Here is a 20,189-nt window from a genome sequence, read left to right as displayed (position 1 = left end):
AGTAGAATAATTTTGTATTATAAAACACTATTCATATTTTGCGTCACTTTCCAGAAAAATTAGATTTTTCATTTATAAAAATGCTTCTTCAATTTTAGAAATAAGTATCAAATTTTCTTTACTTTGAATATGTTCTTTAATATAGTAATGGAACTAAAAGTAAACATTTAAAACACAATTATGAATTGTGTAAACAATTTGTGTAAACATCTAATTATCAGTATAAAGTAGTATTTTGTACATCAGAAACAATTTGTATTAAATAAACGCAAAAATATCATAATTAGCGCAAAAACTCGCGAAACCCATTTTTTTACTCATGGTTTTTTTATTGGGTCCCTATAAGACTGACTTATGAGGGTGATATTTTTTAAGAGTATTATTTTATTCGAATTCTGTGACTAATTGTAAAAATAAATGTTTAGTTTCAACTCGAGTCACCTAATATTGAAGATTCTGAATTAAATTGACAAAAACTTCTTTTTTCTTATGGGAAATACGTGTTAAACTTCACGGAGCTTGGACCACGTGCAGGCTCTTTTAGCTTGAAGTTAAACGAAGCTAGCCCTGAACCCTAAGTTCGAAATGTCTTTAAACTTAGAAGAGTTCTGATTCTTTAAATGCTTCAATTTTGTAGTTAAGTATTCAATGTTTAAATTAAACATTTTTTCTGATATGAGCGTTTTTTTTAAATTTATATAACTTGACGGCCGGCAAATGATACGATTAATTGGTTGAAGTTTGAATAATGTCACCTTTAATAACGAGTAAAATTGAGTATTTTTTCGAACATGACGATAAGAAATATCGCTCATTCTTGAACATGGTTTATAGAAACTGTGTGGAGTTGAAATACGAGTACATATTGAGAGTAAATAAAATCTAAAATATAATAGGAATTCCAACAATTGAAAGTGAAAGACTCTCGATTTTAACACGGGAAGAGTTTCTAATTCTAAAGGTTCGAGACATGCGAGATGAGCTCTCAATTCATTACGAGATTTCATGGTTCGTTACGATTAGCGATCTTCCTAGAGCCGACTATGCGAGACGTTAAATTGCCATCAATTTGCCATAACTATGGAAAGCAGGATTAGAATTAGGTACAATACTTAAATCAAAGAGAGGCGGAGGAAAAATAAGAGGAAGGATATAAAAAAGACCACTATTTCAAATCGTTCATCGGAAGTAATAATATTCAGCGAAGCGTTTCATTAATAATTTTCTCCATGAAATCTTCTATCTGTTAAGTGGGACAAATGGAAGAGTATCAGTTTTGTTTTTTTTTATTTTAAAAAGAAATTCAGAAAATACCTGATTTTTTATGATTGCTCTATTCATCATAGATAGTCAGCCTATGCCTATCCATTTTTATTCATGTCCAATATCAGGAATAGAAAAGTTATTACATGTAATAGTTTTGCTAGGATCAGGCGGAGTGAAAATGCTAAAATTAATCGAATCGTTTGAGGTGATGGAAAACAATTTATTGTTTGCTGTACAAAAAAAGTTCCAGAAATTTTTTTTCGATAAACCAAAATGATAACATGTATTTTTAGTTGAAACTGAAGAAAATAAAGGTTCAACATATTCAACTTCTTCCAAAATGTACATTATCGTATAAATTTCATCTTTTTTATTAAAAAACGTAACTTTAAACATTAATCTATTTGAGTTGAGGATTCAAATATTTTTTTACGAAATCGTCTTTTTTGGCTTAACTGTACTGTTTTTGGTTTAAAATAAAAATTTTTTGTGGTTAAAATATACACTATTAATTAGGTGAAAATTTTGTTTCGTTAAAAAAAATTTTTTTAGCTAAATTCTCCATGTGTGGATGAAAATAATTCATATCTTTGGTTGAAAATTGAACTAATTCTTTAAGGATTTATTTTGTTATAAATTGATCTTCTTTAATAGAAAACTATTCTTCTTGTCTAATAATTATTAAACAAGAAGAATAGTGGATAAATTAAAAAACCAATTTCCAACTAAAATGATAAATGATAATTTATCTTTTTAGTTGGAAATTCGTTTTTTAATTGAAAATTATTTTATTTAACTTAATTTTTCACCGGAAAATTGAACTATTCCATTTTTTGTGAAACATTTATCTTTATGAGCTGAAAATTCCACTATTGGAGTGAAAATTCGTTTTTAAATCTTTTTTAGCTAAAAAATATACTAATTGGTTGAAAATCTGTCTTTTGGTAGAAATGTATTCATCTTGGTTAAAAATGCATCTGTTTGGTTGAAAATTCATATTTTGGATGACATTTGCATGAAAATTACAAATTTTGGTGTAAGGTCGTTTTTATATCTAAGAAGAAAAATTCATAACGGCCCGGAAAAATGAAAAATTGGTCAGGGGAAAGTCAGAGAAAGTCCGGGAATTTCGAAATTAGGATTTTGTAACAATCCTATATTAATTCACAACTTAATACTTTTCATAAATAGTCTATTTACTGGGTGTCATGAAATTTTTTTTTTTATGACGTACCCCTTAAATTTTTTCCATATGGTGAAAATATAAATACATTTTTTTTCTTTTTACAATAATTTTAAATCGTGGTCCTGGGCCCATAAGCTGCCCAAAATGATTAAAATGATTAATTAATATTAATTTTCGTAAATATAATAATTATTTGTGATGAAGAAACAATTGATGATACCAGACATTAAAATGACCACGGACACGGTTTAAAATGATTTAAAAAAGCATTCATTTTTTCACCAACAGAAACAAGTTTAGAGGGTGCTACGTAAAAAAAAAAATTCAGTTTTTAAGGAAATCCTACTATTCACGCTCAGAGTGAAACATGCTTTTAAATTGAATAGCTTCTTATGGTAAATTTTGCGGTTAAATAAAAAATTTGCAATCCTCCAGAAGATAGAAAGTCATATATCAACCACAGTGATGAAAGCGACATAGATCTTATAGTATTTCACGATATATCTTTTACGCCCCGCGTTTAACATTGTTTTCTTGAAACCGAAACATCAACTTGATGGTCGATTTCCATTCACTTTCAGTATTCTGAAGAGATCCTTTGATCCCAAAGTGGATCAATTTCCTAGCCTCGTCGTTTTAGCTCACTAGTAAAGTGTATCCAATATCATAAAATTGAAACTTGCTCAGTTTTCATTTCTCTTCAGTACTTGATTTATAGCGCTTTTTGTGAAACTTGATTATGAAGATCAGTAAATATGAGTTCAATGGCAAACTGCTGATATGGAAAGTTAATAGTAACTTGTTCACTATCAAGATTCAGAAATGTAGAAAAAAGATCAAACTCGAGGTGGCTTTCGATCTTGTAAAGAAGGAAAGATAATCTTGCAATATGAAGTTTAATAAGGGGTCGTCCATAAACAACGTTACCTTCTATCATACCTTTTCTACAATAAGAAACGAAATTTCAATCCAAAAGGACATATTTTTTTAAAGACTGTTGAATTTTCAAGAAACTTTGTTTTTAAACAAGAAAGTTATATTTTCAGCCGTAAAAGATTAATTTTTTATCCAAAATGGAGATTTTTCAAGAAAACAAGTGAATTTTCAACACAAAACATGATTTTGATAAAATATTAAATATTTAAAAAAATTAAACTTTTAACAAAACAGTCAATTGACTGTTAAGCCAAATAAGATGAATTTTCAACAAGAAAGATGAATATTCTACTAAAGAAGTTAATTTATCCCCCAAAAGTTGAATCCTTAAATTTTAGGATAAAAATGAATTGATAAAAATTTGCTATAAAGGATCAATTTTCAACCACAACTGAAATAGTTGAATTTTCAGAAACAAAAGTTAATTTCGAACATAAAAAAAGGTTCAATTTTCAAAAAATTGTTCATTTTCAGTCAAGAAAGATGTATTTTAAATCCAAAAGGACGATTATTCAACAAAATAGTTAAACTTTCGACAAAAATATGACTTTAAGAAAGCAGTTGAAAGTTGAAAAAAATAATTAAACTTTCAACAAATTAGCTGAATTTTTAAGCTACAAAGATGCATTTTCGAATAAGAAGATTAAGTTTCTACTAAAAGAAGAATTTTCATCTAAATCAATTTTCAAACAAATTCAGCTAAAAAAAAATACTTTTTTAACAACAAACAAGTTAAGTTTTCACGCTAAAAAGTCGAATGTTACAGAAAGCAGTTGACTTTCGAACCAAAAAGATGAGTTTTCAAAAAGAAAGTTAATTTTCAAGTAAAAGAAATAAAATTTTAACCAAAAATGGAATCGCTAAATCTCCAGTCAAAAAAATAAATTAAAACATTATGATTTTTTAACAAAATAAATTAATTTTCTAGCAAACAGTTGAATTTTTAACTCATAAAGTGTAATGGATTAATTATAAGAATAAATAATGGGTTAATTACTTATTCAGCAAAAAAAAGATTTCTTGCCAAGTAGTACAATTTTTAACCAAAAAGATCAATTTTCCACCAAGAAGACGAATGATCTACAAAACAGTTTAATTTTCATACCCGAAATATGATTTTTCAACAAAAAATTTAATTTTCTACCAAAGTTTTCCATTTTCCAGCCAAAAAGACTAATTCTAAATAACTAAATTATTTGTTTTTCTATATGTGTCTACATGCTTTTCAAAACTTTGGCTAGTGCTTCAGAATTTTCGGGACTAGTCCGTCCACTTTTCTAACTCCCCGAATTTTTCGGAAAGAAGAGACATAGCCTAATTAAAAAAACAAATTGAATTTTCTATAGAGTTATTAAATTTTCAAGCTCAAAACAGAATTTTGAATAAAACAGATCAATTTATTTACAAAATAAATGAATTTTAAACAAAACATATAAATATTCAACAAAATAATGAAATTTTGAATCAAGTAGTAGGATTGTCAACCAAATGAGGTGAATTCCGAACGAAAAATATAATATTAAACTTTTCATACAAAAAAAAGATCTTTTAACCCAAAAAATTAGATTATCTTATTAGTTTCTATTAATTCAATTCCCATTCAAGCAACGAAACGAGAAAAAGGGGAAGTTTCTTGAAAACATTTGGAAATGAAGAATTCTTGGAAAAAGGATAAACAAATGTCCCAGCTGTTCTACTCTGTACCTAATAATGATTAATATCCAACACAGTCATATAATTTTACTCGCATTGCAAATTCCTGAGACACGTTTTTGTAGGTAAGTGTTCCAAGGTAATCTTAAAAATATATATTACATTACGAGGAGGAGTAGCTCGTGCTGAAGGAAGATCTTGTAAAGTCGTAAACTCCAGTTCTTCAGCCATTTATGTCCTTATGCGTCATTATAAACAGTGTCATAATAGAATCGTATAAGAACCCAGCCGCAGACACATATATTCTACCGTTAAACGCTTTACCGTAACCCTACATATTTTTTATGACAATTATATTAAGTCCAAAACTAGAACAATTATCACTTGTTTTATCATCTGTTGTTGCACCATATTACAAAAATGAGTATTACGAGATAAATCGTTAGGGGGCGTTCAAAAACTACGTCATGCTGTTTTGAAAACTTTTTTCAGCCCTCCCTTTTTTCGTAACAGATCACATGAAGATTCATATAAAGATCCCCCCCCCCCTCTAATTGAAGGCAAAATATTTTCTTCGATTTCATTTGATAAACGCCTACAATCAAACAAGCCATACAAACATAATATTTGAACAGACTTTACACTTAACAGCCGAAAATGATAACCTTTGAAACAGAGAAAATAGAGTTATTTTCAACTTAATAGTTGAATTTTCATAAAACAACCAAATTTAGTTTGGACCTAACAATTGTTCTTACAACCAAATAGTCGAACTTTCAAGCATAAGAGAACAGCTTTCAACAAAATGAGTTGAATTTTTAAGTAAATAGTTAAATTATCAAGCAACAAAGACGATTTGTCAACTGAATTGTCGAATTGTCAAACAAAGAAGATTATAATTCAACCACAAACAGTTACACATTAAGCCCTTAAATGACACTTGGGGTCTCTGTGACCCCACGCGTTTTCCGATTTTTTCCCGATTGTCTACCGCATTTTTCAAGGATTTTTTAAACAGTTTAATTATCACTGAGGCCTTGTACATTTTGCCTTATTTTGTATTGTTTCAACATCATTCATCAAAATTTACAGCCAAAAATATCTCAAGGTGCATTTGGAGGTGTGTCCTTTGAGGATTAAAAAAAAGTTGAATCTTTACACGAAAAAGACAAACTTTTTAGAAAACAGACAAATTTTCAAACGAAAAAGATCAATTTTCACTGAGAACTTTTCTGACAAAAGAGATCAGTTTTCAATCCAGAGGGATGAATTTTCTATTCCAAAAACAATGAAAAAAAGATGATTTTTTAAATAAAATAGTTCATTCCTCAACTAAAATAGATTAATTTTCAACCAAGAAAGATTTTTCATTTAAGAGAGAGAAAACATGTCAACCAAATTTTTTAATTTTCAAGCCTAAAAGGCGAATTTCCTACAAAGTAATGGAATTTTCTACACAAAAATATGAATATTCAACCAAAAAATTAATTCTTAACCCAGTAGTTAAATTTTCTACCACAATAATTGAATTTTCAACAGAAAGTAGAATTTTTAAGTTAGAAAGGGGATTTTCCAACAAAACATTTTAATCATCAATAAAAAAGTTGATTTTCAACCAACTAGTAGAACTTTAAAATAAAAATGATCAATTTTCAAAAGAAAATAGAATAGTTCAAGTGTAATATCAAAAACAGATTTTTATTTTTTTTTAAATTTTAACAAAATTGTTAAATTTTCAACCTAAGAGATAGATCTTAAGCTAATAAATTGCATTTTTTACAAGTTAGTTCCACTTTTAACCAATCAATTGAATTTTCAACCTAAAAAGATGAATGTTTAAGAAAGAAGTTTAACTTTCAACCAAGTATGTGAATTTTCTACAAAAAAAAAAGATTAATTCTCAATGAAAAATTTAATAGTTTAATTTTAAAATAAAAACGGTCAATTTTCAATCAAACACTGAATAGATAAATTTTCAGTTAGGAACATCTGTTTTCAACTAAAAGCAAAACGAATTTCAACAAAATAATTAAGTCTTTAACCCAATCGTAAAAATTTGGAAACAAAAATAAAATACAGCCTTATCAAATAGAAGAATTAACCCTTTAATTTAAATCGATCTGACTCGTGTAAGGCAATTTATGGTTGTCGGCGGAATTACTGTTTTCGTTGTGTGCTGACATTAAATACCAAGTCCAAAATAAAAATTTTAAATAAATGTGACACAATTAAACGAAATTGTAATATAAATTTCTGAAATAAATTGTTTTCTAGATAATAATTATCAATGCTTTATAAACTAAAAACGTATTTTTTTGTTTTTCAAATTTGTTCTCCTTAGGGAGTTAGATGCCTCACATGATCAAACTTTTCTTTTACGTTTTCTGTTTACTTTCTAAATTTTCTATGTCCTAACCACAGCTTCTATTTAATCAATCAGCTTTTTGACTATTATTTTCCTCGTCAATTAATACAGATTCTAAATCTTTTTTTTGTTTTGTTTTTTGTTTACCAAGAATCAAATTTTTGAGAACGGTAAAAGAACCGAACGCTAGAGAACGGCACAAGGTCTCTTGTTGGTTGCTGTCATTTTTTTCACATACAGTTCGACAGTTAGTTTAACCTCCGTTGTTTATGCAGATGTTTAAACAATTTATTAAGGTTTTGACGTAATTATTATGACTTTCAAGAAATGAAATTATTATACACACTTCAGAAATCTTATGTCATCAAATTATGATTCTCGAAACAGGTAATTTTGTATTTACGTCTATTTTCAATTATTTTCTAATAGCGTTACACTTCGATTCTTTTTTTAAACTTTTGAAATTAAAAAGATGTTTTTTTTAAATTTTAGTTTTAAAAAATACACAAAGCTTTGTTGGAACGTTTGATTTAATTTACACTTTTATTTAGGTATTTCCGAAATAAAAGTTTGATTCTTGTATGAACGGATGACCAACCAAATTTTTCCTTTCCTCTATATTGAGAAATTACCTGCATCTTAATCATGTTAAAAAAAAGTGTGATCCTGAGAACAAATTTCATGTAACACAGGCATTATTTACGCGTTTAATCAGCGCCTTTTTAGGTCTAAAAGTAGATATTTATATAACAGGTGGAGCAAAAGCGAATGCACAAATGCGGGGTAAAGTTATGATCATAATCGTACTCCGCGCATGTGCATTCGCTGCTGCCCGTGTACAATTATGGCCGCGTCAAACTAACTTTAAATGTCAGAAGTTATAAACTTGTAAATCATACTTTTTTACATAAAATATCGTGTGCAAAAGAAGGCAAACGTCTGTTTACTCTAGCGTGTTTGCGAAACACACGCTGAAGTAAAAACACGATTTTCCTTCTAGGTCCACAATATACTATTGGAATCCTAAAATCTTCTCACAGTGTCGTTTATTGTTTTCGAATTATCTTGTTTAAAATTATGTTTTGAGAGTAAATTCACAAATTTATTTTGAATATTGTGAATGTAAAGCTTACCACAGCAGGATTTGCCAAAGTCGAGCCGCACCAACTGGACCATGTAAGGTTCCAGAAGATTCACATACCACCAAGGTCTAAGCTCGGGCCTTGTCAAAGTGCAAGTTTGTGGTGAATAAATTTGGCCGCTGCTTCCATCCACAGCCCGTTGTGGAATTCCGCCATCCGCACTGCTTGACTGCATCGGCGCCTTTCCACCAGCTACGTTCAGAACTGAAAGAAGAAAGGAGGTCTATTGTAATTAAAGAATTTTCTCGATCCATCAGCAATCCTGGGAAAGAAACCAGGCAAATGAACTGGAAAGCATCTTAATAGGTATTGACTTTTGCAAGAAATTGGCAACAGGAGACCATTAGAAATCATTTCATTATACTTTTATAGCTCATTTGTTTCGCCAATGAGCGTAGAAGATTTTCAAACATTTTTTGTTTACTCATAATAATGACTTTGTTGCTGTTTCAGTGTGCTTAGAAAGTTTATATTTGTAACCAGGATATTTTCTAAATAAAGGTAAACTGGGAATACATTTGAGTTTTTTTAGAAAAGAAAATAACCTTCAGTAAGCATTTAATAATTCGATTTTTTGTACATCCTAAAGTAGGGTACAATCATTAGCATGCAGAATTTCTAGAGATCAAGAAAAAAATTCTTTAAAATAAAAGCAATGTAGACACCAAATTGAATTCAATACGAAACCCTTCAATTTCCTTAGATTTAAAGTCGAAATTTATTGCTTTTTCAACAAAATAGTTGAATTTTCAACCCAAAAAGATTAATTTTTTCTAAGATAGTTGAATTATGAACAAAAAGTTAATTTTCAACTAAGAAAGATCGCTTTTCTACCATAAAAGAGGAATTTACAATTCCTACGGATAAGATTTGAAGAATACAGTAGAATTTTCGACGAAGAAATATGATTGACAAAACACTTGATTTTTCAACCCGCAAAAATGCATTTTTAACCAGACAGTCAAATTAAAAAAAAAAAAGATAACCTAAAAAAGTAGTTGAATCTACAAAAAAATAACTAAACTTTTAACAAAGAATTTGAATTTTTAACCAAACAGTTAAATCTTTAACCAAAGACATGATTTTTCAAGAAAAACTCAATTTGTAACCAAATAGTTAATTTTTTAACTAAAATAATGAATCTTCTACAAACAAGCAAAGAATGAATTGTTTCCTAAAGAAAACAGATTTATTTTTCATGAAACAATTGCATTTTTAATGAAAAAGTATAAATGTTCAACAAACTACATGAATTTGTAACCAAATGCACCAAACTCTCGCTTTCAGTCACCCCGTTCTCAGCCTTCCTAGAACTGCTGGCTCAAGAAGTTTCACAGGGGAGTAGGGCGAGAGCGGTTGCGACATTAAATAGATATAGATATAGATATATATTCCAATTGGAAAAGAGTCAGGCGGCCCGCACTGTTTACCCTTCTGTTCCCCCGAAATCAGCCCAAGCCCATTTGAAGACAACCCCCGACATTTGACTGAAAGCGAGAGTTTGGTGTAGTTGAATTTTCATCTAGAAAAGATCAATTTTCAATTTAACTAAAATGGTAAAAGTTCAATCAGTAACATAAGTTTTCAACAAAAGACCCCTATATTTAACCAAGTGATTGAATTTTAAACCAAGAAGATGTTTTTTGAACCAAGTAGTTACATTTTCAAATAAAAAGATAAATTTAAACAAATTAGTTAAATTTTCAATCAAAGAGATAAATGTTCTACTAGAAAAATTGTAAGCCTTTTGTATATTTTTTCAGGACAATTTACAAAAACTCAGACGTGACCCTGACAGCCCCAATCCAGAAAAAATAGTGCGTTCGTGAAACAGAAGAATATCATTATTCACTCAGAATAATAACATCAAATGTTTCCATAAATTTCAAATTTTAAATGCCTGTTACTGAATTATCCCATTTCAAGGATAAGAATTAAAATTCTGAACTCATTCAAAATTTTTCGTATTTCTGATTGTGATTCTTTTCAAATACGCACATTTGCAAATTTTCTATATAGCTGAAAGTCTCCTAGTAAAATGAATAAATTTCTTTTAAATATAACATAAATTTTGAAGTATTTTTAAATCTCAAACTTTTCGACTTTGAATCATTTAACAATTAAAAAAATCCCCAAACGTTCCATAACTTATTGATTAATTAATTATAGCGTTTCTTCTATTTTCGTTAATGTCAAATCAGTAATTTTTGTATATTTATATTTTTCGCTTTTGAATATGATTGATTGAAACGCTTTTGATTTGAAATAATTCCATTTAAGGCCTTATCAAATTGAAATCGATCAACAACTAAGGTTTTTTTTTAATTCTAGGAATTTTAAATACTTCGATTTGAAACCAGACATATTTATAATTCACATTTAATTTTTGAATTTTGAAAACTTGAAAGCTTTTAATTAAAAATTCCTTCATTTCATATGCTTTTAATTTCAAACGAATAATTTTGCTAACGCTTTTAATTTGAGAATATTATGTAAATTTGTAATATTGTCTAATTTTTAATATTTGAGTATAAAATTATTTCATTCGGAGATTTTAACATAAAAATATTACGCCCAGAAAAAAGTTTTGTTGAATCAAAGAAACTTTCATTAAGTCAAAGACATTCTAGTATTTATATACGGTCAAAGGAACATTTGTTTTATTTTAAGAAATGTTTTGTTAATTTTTTTATTCGATTTAAAGAAATATTTCTTTAATTTGAACGTAAAATTTCTTTAAATTAAAGAAATATTTCGTTCCTTCAAACCGAATATTTCTTTGAATTGCAGAAATATTTGATTTTCTTGATTGAAAAATTTCTTTGAATTAAAGAAATTTAATTTTTTATTTGACCTTTACATTTCTTTAAATGAAATAATCGTTTTAGTTGAGAAAAGAGAAAAAGTTAGTTTAAAATGAATATACATTTGCTTGAATCCAACAATTAATGATCAATAAATTAGCGTTCTCATAAATTAAATAATTCCATTCAATTTAAAACTGTAATAATTCTAATTAAATATAAGCAGAAAATTTTCCTTTTTCTTGGCATGAGAATATTTTTTCAATAATCGAATTCGACAACTCAAATATCCAGAAACCTGCATGCTCTATATGTTCCCCTGAAGAAAAAATTTATTTTGATATGTTTTTGTGTGTAAATGAATTTTATTTTATTTTTCTAATTTACAATTCTCCACAAAAAATTAAGGTAAAAAAAATTGTGACGAAACTGCGCACAGGAGTAACAAAGATGTACATAAAAGCGAGATTAGGTTGTGCTGTATAAAAGTATCTAGATATTTACACGGCAGAAAGCTGTTAAGCTTTCGGCAAATCTCTACGATGCAAGGATGTCGCGCACTTCTTTATTTCACATTTTAGCGATTTAAATTATTACGAAGAGCAGCCGCCTCCGCGTCTACGCAAAAATTTGACATCACGTGTTCCGAAAGACGCGATAACGTAAAATAATCAAAGTGATTTGTTCTGCGCAATCTCGTGGCACATTAGTAATTTGGTTTAATAAAATCTTTCTTTGATTCAAAGAAATAATTTGATTGTTTTAAATGACTGATTCTAAAGAAATTATTTCTGTCATTGTTCCTAGTAACTTTTTTGAAACAAAAGAATTTTCTGTTAAATCAAACAAATCATTTAAAAAAACAATTTCTTTAAATTGAATAAACTACGTGACGTAATTTCTTAAAATCAAATAAATTTTCTTTTAATATAAAAATATTTATATGTTAATCAGAAGAACCTAGTTCAACAAAATGGTTTTTTTTTAAATTTAATAAGAATTTTTATCTGGGTGTAATATTACCAAGGTGAGTACCAAGAATAAGGGTGTATATAGGGAAGAGGAAAAGAGGAAAAAAGTGAATGTGGAAGGAAAAAGGTGACATCCGCAAAGTTTGAGAAAAAGGTTCGTATCTGGGAGGTACATCGTAAAAAATGGTATCTCGAAAGTCGAAGGGAAGAGGTGGTATCTGGGTTATCTAGAGCAAAATGTGGTATCCAGAGAGGGTATGAGGAACAATGTGATAGGTTCTTTTTTGGGGGCGAATTGAGGAAGAAAGGTTTCTTATATTTTTAACAGTAAACATTTTAATTTAATTTACCCATTAATTACGTAAAGTTTTAAGAAGTGGAAGGATTAGCCGAACTTTATGCTCATGCATGTTCATTGCGCATGAGACAGCGGCGTTGTTGGTAATAATTATTTGTTGACATTATTTAACAGAGATTTGGCTTCTGTTCTGAAAAGGGAAGTTTCATTGTCACTTATAAATGTTTTCCATATTTTTAACAAAATTCTCACAATTTTAGATTTTTTAATGAATAAAGAGGGGGAAGTGTGAATGCAGAATAGTGCTGTGACACAGCGGAAAAGGAGGACAGATAGGGTATGTTGTAGTTAAGGTGCTGGTGGTGGGTAAGGGATGGTTGAGAAGTCTCCATTTGTAACACAGTTTGGCACTCAAAAAGGGCGTAAGGGCTGGAAATGTTCTGAGGAAAAGTATCCATGGTCAACGGTATAAGGTTGTATAAGGGAGAGGAACGTTTTATAACGTTGGGGAAAAGTAGCGTAAGTTCGAGGTAAGGTGGTATAACGATGGGGCAAAAAGCTAGAACAGGGGACGGCGGATTTGACACGACCATGTGATATCTGTGGTTATGGATATGTAATTGCAGGGAGGCGGGGCTAGAGATATTATCACGTAGTGAAGGTATTGGTGGATGGTAGGGGATGGTTGGGAGTAGAGGGAAACTTGGATGGAAGTAGGAAGTAGGTAATAATGTAGCATGACCTAGTTCTAGGACCTAGGGTAATGTGGCAGATATGGTAATGTGGTCCCTGGTGTAATGTTGGCCCCTTTTGATGTTTGCAATACTTTATAGATTTATTCTTCTTTGACAAAAGTCATCTCATGTATGATCTGTTTGTTGGTGTCAGTGCGCCCACTGACTTATTTTCATCGAGATCCAGTGAAGCAGGTCTTTATCGCTTTCGCGATAGGAGTTCAGAAGTTGGAGTCGCGGAAGAACTCCCGTTGGGGTGAATAGAGAACGATTGCAAGAAAAGTTGATACAGCAAAGAACATACATTCATGGAGAAGCTGGTGGCCTTGCGGTAGTTTTACTGTACCGTAACGTGAGAATTTTATTGGCGCTCTCTGTCAACTTGGGCGTGAAAGAGAGAACCTTTGAGACCGACAACATACGTGTAAAGCAGGTTCTCGATCGGTCAATGTCCCACAGCTGTTTGTTTGGTGCAACAGATCGATCAATGAATGTTCTCCGAATTTATTGCCACATAAAGTTTCGGCTTTTCTTCTTCTTCCCCATCTGTTCGATTGTATAGTAAGTTTTGATTTTATGCAGGTGCATGACCTACTTTTTTCGTGAGGGAAAGAAAGAAGGAATTGGAATAAAGAAGGCGTGCTCGAAGAAATGAAAAAAGAAAGTCCAAACATTTAAAAAAAGGGAAGGGAGGATTGTAAAGACTTTTTTGCGCAACCACAGCGAAATCTATTGTTTCTTCTCCAATGCCAATTCCTTAACGAGAAATCGTGACAGCAATGTGCACATATATATTTTGGAAGCAACATCCTGTCACGTTCTCAGACAAAGAGAGGATTTCGAGGAGGATCCTAAATCAAACCTTCATAAATACACCGAGCAATATGGCGTTCGCGACTTCCTATTGCAGGTACCTACTATATATCAAATGTGCAGAGAATATAAAAGAATATTCAAATCGTAAGAAAACACTTAAGCAGTGCTACGCCCACAGAATTAATGAGTCTTGAGCCGTGAAGACTAATTTCAGAAGCATTGCCATCTGAAAGGACAACTGCCAAATATGCTTGTGAAATTGCTAAAAATTTTAGTATCACGTTAGACAGTTAGACATGAGATATTCAGTTGGGAGAAAAGTTTTAATAATGAGCAGCTTCCTCTCAGTTTGTTTGTGATACTTTTTGTGCAAATCATTGTATGGTAAGTTCTAACAGAATGTTCGCGTAATAGCATCACATTTTTTTACCTAATGAAAAAACAAGTTTTTTTCTAAAGCAATCTTTAAAACAACTCTAGACCTCACTCATTTTAAATTCCAGACACATTAGAGAATTCAATGAATGATGAAAATCCTTAAAGTATTTGAAATTTTATTACATTCAATGACAAGATTTAAAATTCCTTGTTTGAAATATTTGAAATCCCATGAATATCTACGTACTTTAAATTATTTACCAAGAAATTCATTTAAAAAACAGAAGCGATTTGTTGCTGCGGGGTTAATTTTCAAGTAGAGAAAATTGAATTTTTTCGCATTGAAAGAAAATACAGTGAAACTCTTCTATAGCGCCGATTTTGGGGCTGACGGTGGGTGGTAACAAACTCATTTTAGTCCGGTCCGCTTTTGTGTGTTCACGCCTGAGTGCACGCCTGAGTGACAGCCGCAGATCCCGCGCACCCCGCACAGCTCCTGTTACATCTAAATGCGGCGCGACGTCAATTTTTGGAAGGACTATAGAAGGGAAGGCTATTGAAGAGTTTCACTCTAATATTCAATAGAGTTGACACGGTAACCTTTTCCAATGTGATGGGTAAATCTTGACACGTGAAGTTAATTTTTTGCGGGTAAAGAATACTCTGAAATCGATGTACAGATCACAGTTTCTTTTTTCTGTGTTACTTTCCAGAAATTCCAGATGTCCATATCTTAATTATCTTCTAACTTAAGGATTCTATGGCTATAAAATATTTTGTTCTCAAATTTTAAACTTTTCAACTCTATTCGTTTTCATTTTATTTATTATCATACAAGATGAATTCTTTAATTTTGTAAGAGTGAAATTTTATACGATTAAAAATTCAAAGTAAACCAGTTTGAAGCGTATAATGATTTAAAAACGCTTCCAATATGGTAATTTTTACTTTTAGTTGTGATTAATATTTAAATGACTGATTTCCAAAAGCTTTAAATTTACAATAGATGAACAATTAGGTTTTACTTCTAAAACCAAATATATTTGAATATCAAATACTAAAATTTGAAATACATTGCATTTTCAACAACAACAAAATTAATTATTAACGAAGCACTCGCATTAACAATAAAACAGTTGAATTGTTAAGCAAATGAGACGAATTTTCAACAAAATAATAAAAATTTTAACAAAATGGTTCGATTTTCAAGCTAAAAAGAAGTAATTTTTCGAAGTCAGTTGAATTTTCAAGAAAAAAGTTTATTTTTAATAAAACTGTTAGATTTTCAACAAAAAAGATGACATTAACTAACTAATGAAATTTTCAACAAAATAGTTGAAGTTTTAACCAAATAACTACATTTTTAAAATACAAAGATACATTTTCACCAAAATGGATAGATAATTTTATACGAAAAGACGAATTTTCAACCATTTGAACTCAACAAAAATAGACGAATTTTTACAACAATAGTTAAATCCTCAACCAAACAGATGAATTTTCAACAAATAGGATTAATTTGATGATAAAAAAAAAGATTTGTTCTTCTTTGACAAAAGTCATCTCATGTATGATATGTTTGTTGGTGTTAGTACGTCCACTGACTTATTTTTAACGAAAATAGACCAATTTTTACGAAAATAGTTAAATCCTCAACCAAAGTGATGAATTTTCGACAAAACAGCTGAAAAAATCAATTTCATACTAAATACTTGAATTTTCAACATATAAATGATAAATATTTCGCTAAAAATGGACTGCATACAATTTCGAATAAAAAATCATTTTCAACCAAAAGAAAAAAAAGGAAATTACAACAAAATAGTTGAGTTTTCAACCAAAGAGGTAAATCTTTAAAAACATGGAATTTTAAACAAATTTGTTTAACTTTCAACCGAATAGTAGAATTTTCAGACGAAAGAAAAATTTTAAACAAATAGTTCAAATTTTTATATCAAAGCAAATAGCCTTGGTCACAATTCGGAGGGATCCAAACGTAAACAGCCAGGGCTGCTTGAACCGTTTTCAATTGGAATTCATAATATTGCACAAGATACTCTTTTGAATACTATCGCACTGCGGACCTTCCGAGGCAACAGTCGCAAACGTCTCTCGCCCAGCGCTCTGAGAAACTGCATGGACCAACAGCTCTAGAAATGCCGTGAACAGGGGGACTGAATCCGAGATTTGGGTGTATCTATAAAACCTTTTTAAAAAAATACTTCAATTTCTAACGAAATAGTTCAGGTTCTGACCAAACGAGATGGATTCTGGACCCAAAATATAATACAACACTTTTCAGCAGCAAAAAATGTAATTTTAACTAAAAATAGTTGGATTTTCTTAATGAGTTCTATCAATTTAGTTCGCATTAGAGGAAAAAATCGAGCAGTGCTTCTACTAAATTTTGCCCACGTAGCGAAACTAACTCAAAGCAAAACTTAAATTTCAGCATAGAAGACAGCCTGTCGAGAAAAACAGGGAAAAAGGGAAAGTTTCTTGAAGATTGGAAAAAAAATTGGTTAAAAAGGGGGAAAAGAGAGGAACAGTGAAAAAATGTTGAACTTTGAAATATGAAAGTGATTTTCAAACTCATTACGTTATTATTGAACGGTAACGTTGGAGTAAATTTAAAAAAAAATTATACATTAATATACGTGACACGTGTATATTGTGCTCTGACAGTTAGGTGGGAGATCATTAAATAAATCCAGCAGACTCAGCGAAAGCATTAGGCTCTAACTTGAAAGACGAGAATAAGCTAGAGGAGCAATAGAAATCAATTAGGCCTCTCTTGAGGAAGCACGAAAGGAAACACGCTTTAGTGAAGATCACCCTTTTCGCACCTAGAATTACTTCCTAAAAATTAGCGTGTAATTAAATGAACCAAGTAATTACTTGTAAATTAAGTTATACAAGTAGCAACTTGTTAGTTAAATATAATAAGTACTCAAGTAGCATTAGTTACGTGGTAAAAAAATGGAAGTTTAAAAACCCGCTGAACTTGGGAGGCGATTTTCTGCAGTTTTCCTTTACATTGGCCAAACGTCCATATAAATGCGACTATTTCTGATAAACTCGGAAGCAACCATGGGTAATCGCTGGTCGCGATTAAGTTTTCATAGAGTGATTATAAGCCTATTTCAATCAAAAAAAAATTTTCACAGGCCCATAACTTGTGAAGTGGAGTCGTCCAGAGGTATATGATACTTTAGCACCGAGGGACTTAAATAGACCAGCGTAACAATATAATAATGATGATGAATTAATTACTTAAATTATTTTAGTCAGATATAATAAGAGCACGATGATATACTTAATTTTAGAAACCCAAGTGTGAAGTCACATACGGCCCAACATTAGCCCATAGTTGACAAAAATATTACCTAAGCTCGGCTGCCATTATCGCGCCAATGTCGGAATGATAACTATGGCCTGAACTTGGCAGCCAAGATTTGACTGTCATTGTCGGCCCAATACTGGGTACCAGTATTGGACCAAACATGGCTGCCATCGCCGCGCCATTTCCGGATTGATAACTATGGCCTTGACTTGGCAGCCAGGGCTTGGCTGCCATTGTATTACAAATATAATATTAAAAATAAAATTTCTAACGCTAAGAGGTATCGAACCTACATCTATATACCTAAATCTATTGCCTAGCAGTCGGACGTGCTAACCACTCCGCTAAACCGACAAGTTGAAACTCTGTGAAAAAGTCATCCTCATAAGTAAAAGTGACACTTGGCCCAGTAATGTGCCGTCACTGGGCCAGACTTTGGCTGATCCTCGTGAAACATGGTTCCCTGTAATAAAGGGGATACTTGGCGCAATAAAGTGCCGATACTGGGCCAAGCATCGGTGGAGGATCGGCAAATATAAATAGCCAATATAGCCTGCCAGTACTGGCTCAAAATTAGGCCGATTTAAATAAAACATGCTTTGCCGTGATAAAAGTGACACTTGGCCTAGTAATGTGCCGTCACTGGGCCAGACTTTGGCTGATCCTCGTGAAACATGGTTCCCTGTAATAAAGGGGATACTTGGCGCAATAAAGTGCCGATACTGGGCCAAGCATCGGTGGAGGATCGCAAATATAAATAGCCAATATAGGCTACCAGCACTGGCTTAACGCTGGGCCGATTAAAATGCCGATATTGGCCCAGTAACTTTAGTCGAACTTTGACTGCCAAAATTGGACCAACACTGGGCCGTATATTTAGTTCCGGCAATTCGCACTTGGGAAGTGGTTCTGTTCTATTTCGATCTTTTCAATCATCTTTTATTAATATTTTGAGAATTGCTTCTAATTAGAAAGATTACATTGCAATTTTTACGCTAGAGCAGAGCCAAGCCTTCTGTATATTTTAGATTATCGGAGAATGCAAAATTCAGTGGAATTTCTCATTGCATTTTTTTCTTGATTGAATAAGGACGTTCAACTGCAGCATATGGCAATTACCAATTAGTAATAATTCCCACTTTCCAGCTGAGATCTTTTTATGATGGGCATAACTCAGATGCGCAAAAAAAATAAACACATAGCAGAATCTTCTGTTCTATAAATCACTTCATCAAGTTGCAGATCTACTAGTCTTAAACTCGGCTATTATATTTATATGTATATCACAAATTTCCCAATTCCAGCCTTCCAAATAAAAACCTTATTATTTAAAATATTCATAAATGATTGTCTAAATTAACGAATAATATTAAGTGAAACAATTCTAAAAAGATTTTCCAACGTTTTGAAAATAAAGCATTCAAAATCAAACGTTCAATATTGCATTTTAAATTGAAAGTTTTTGAAGTTGATTAATTTTAATGTTAACACCTTCCAATTAAATACAACATAAAAAATATTTGAAATTATACAATTATAAAACAGCAGCTATAGAACTTGAACAATTCTTCTTTCAAGGACCTCAAATGAACATTTTTAAACCAAATTCATGTAAAATTTCATAAGTGTAAGTAGTACAATTTTGCATTTAGGGCAATTATAGTTCGAATACCGAAAAAACTGCAAATTTTTTAATCATTAACTGAAAAACTTTGAATTTGAAATTTTAAAAGATGAAGCAATTGAAATTTGATATTCTCTCATTTATAAAGTTGTATTCTAGAATTATTATTCAATTTTTCACGACTTTGAATTCATTATTTAAACATTAAGGCTTTCAAATGGAAATTTGACTTTCAATTTTAGGCCGAATATACATTAACTTATTAAAAATTCAATTAAATATTAGAAAACTTTAAGTACTATTAATTTGAAATATTCTATTTCTAAAAATCAAAATATCTTCAACATTGATCGATTTATAAATTGACCCAAAGAATTTCGCATTTTCCTACCAAAATATTATTTCAACTTGAAGTTATTTAATTCGAAATTGTAAAATGTTATGCGATACTAGTTTAACATAGTCCAAATTATAAAATATAAAACTGAAATTATACAATTTTACGCATTCTGAGTTGAGAATCAATTTTTGAAACTGAAAATGTAACTTTTTCATTTTTTCAAATTGATATTTGAAATTGAAAATTATGTTGAAAATTCATATTTTTGTTTAAAAATTCAACTATTCAGCTTTTAAATCACCATATTTCTTCTGTTTACAGATCCCAAGTGGA

General features: G+C 30.6%; 1 protein-coding gene across 1 annotated transcript in view; it reads right to left on the bottom strand.

The window, feature by feature from the left end:
• LOC117177458 overlaps positions 1-20,189 on the bottom strand; it is a 97,416-nt gene that overhangs the window by 30,842 nt on the left and 46,385 nt on the right. The window contains exon 3 of the mRNA XM_033368164.1: positions 8,540-8,752. Coding sequence (XP_033224055.1) covers positions 8,540-8,752 — 213 coding nt within the window. The remainder of the gene's footprint in view (positions 1-8,539; positions 8,753-20,189) is intronic.

This window comes from Belonocnema kinseyi, chromosome 7 (assembly GCF_010883055.1).
Source record: "Belonocnema kinseyi isolate 2016_QV_RU_SX_M_011 chromosome 7, B_treatae_v1, whole genome shotgun sequence".
Classification (NCBI taxonomy): domain Eukaryota; kingdom Metazoa; phylum Arthropoda; class Insecta; order Hymenoptera; family Cynipidae; genus Belonocnema; species Belonocnema kinseyi.
The sequence above is the reverse complement of the archived record's forward strand: the minus strand, read 5'-3'. Positions and strand labels throughout refer to the sequence as shown.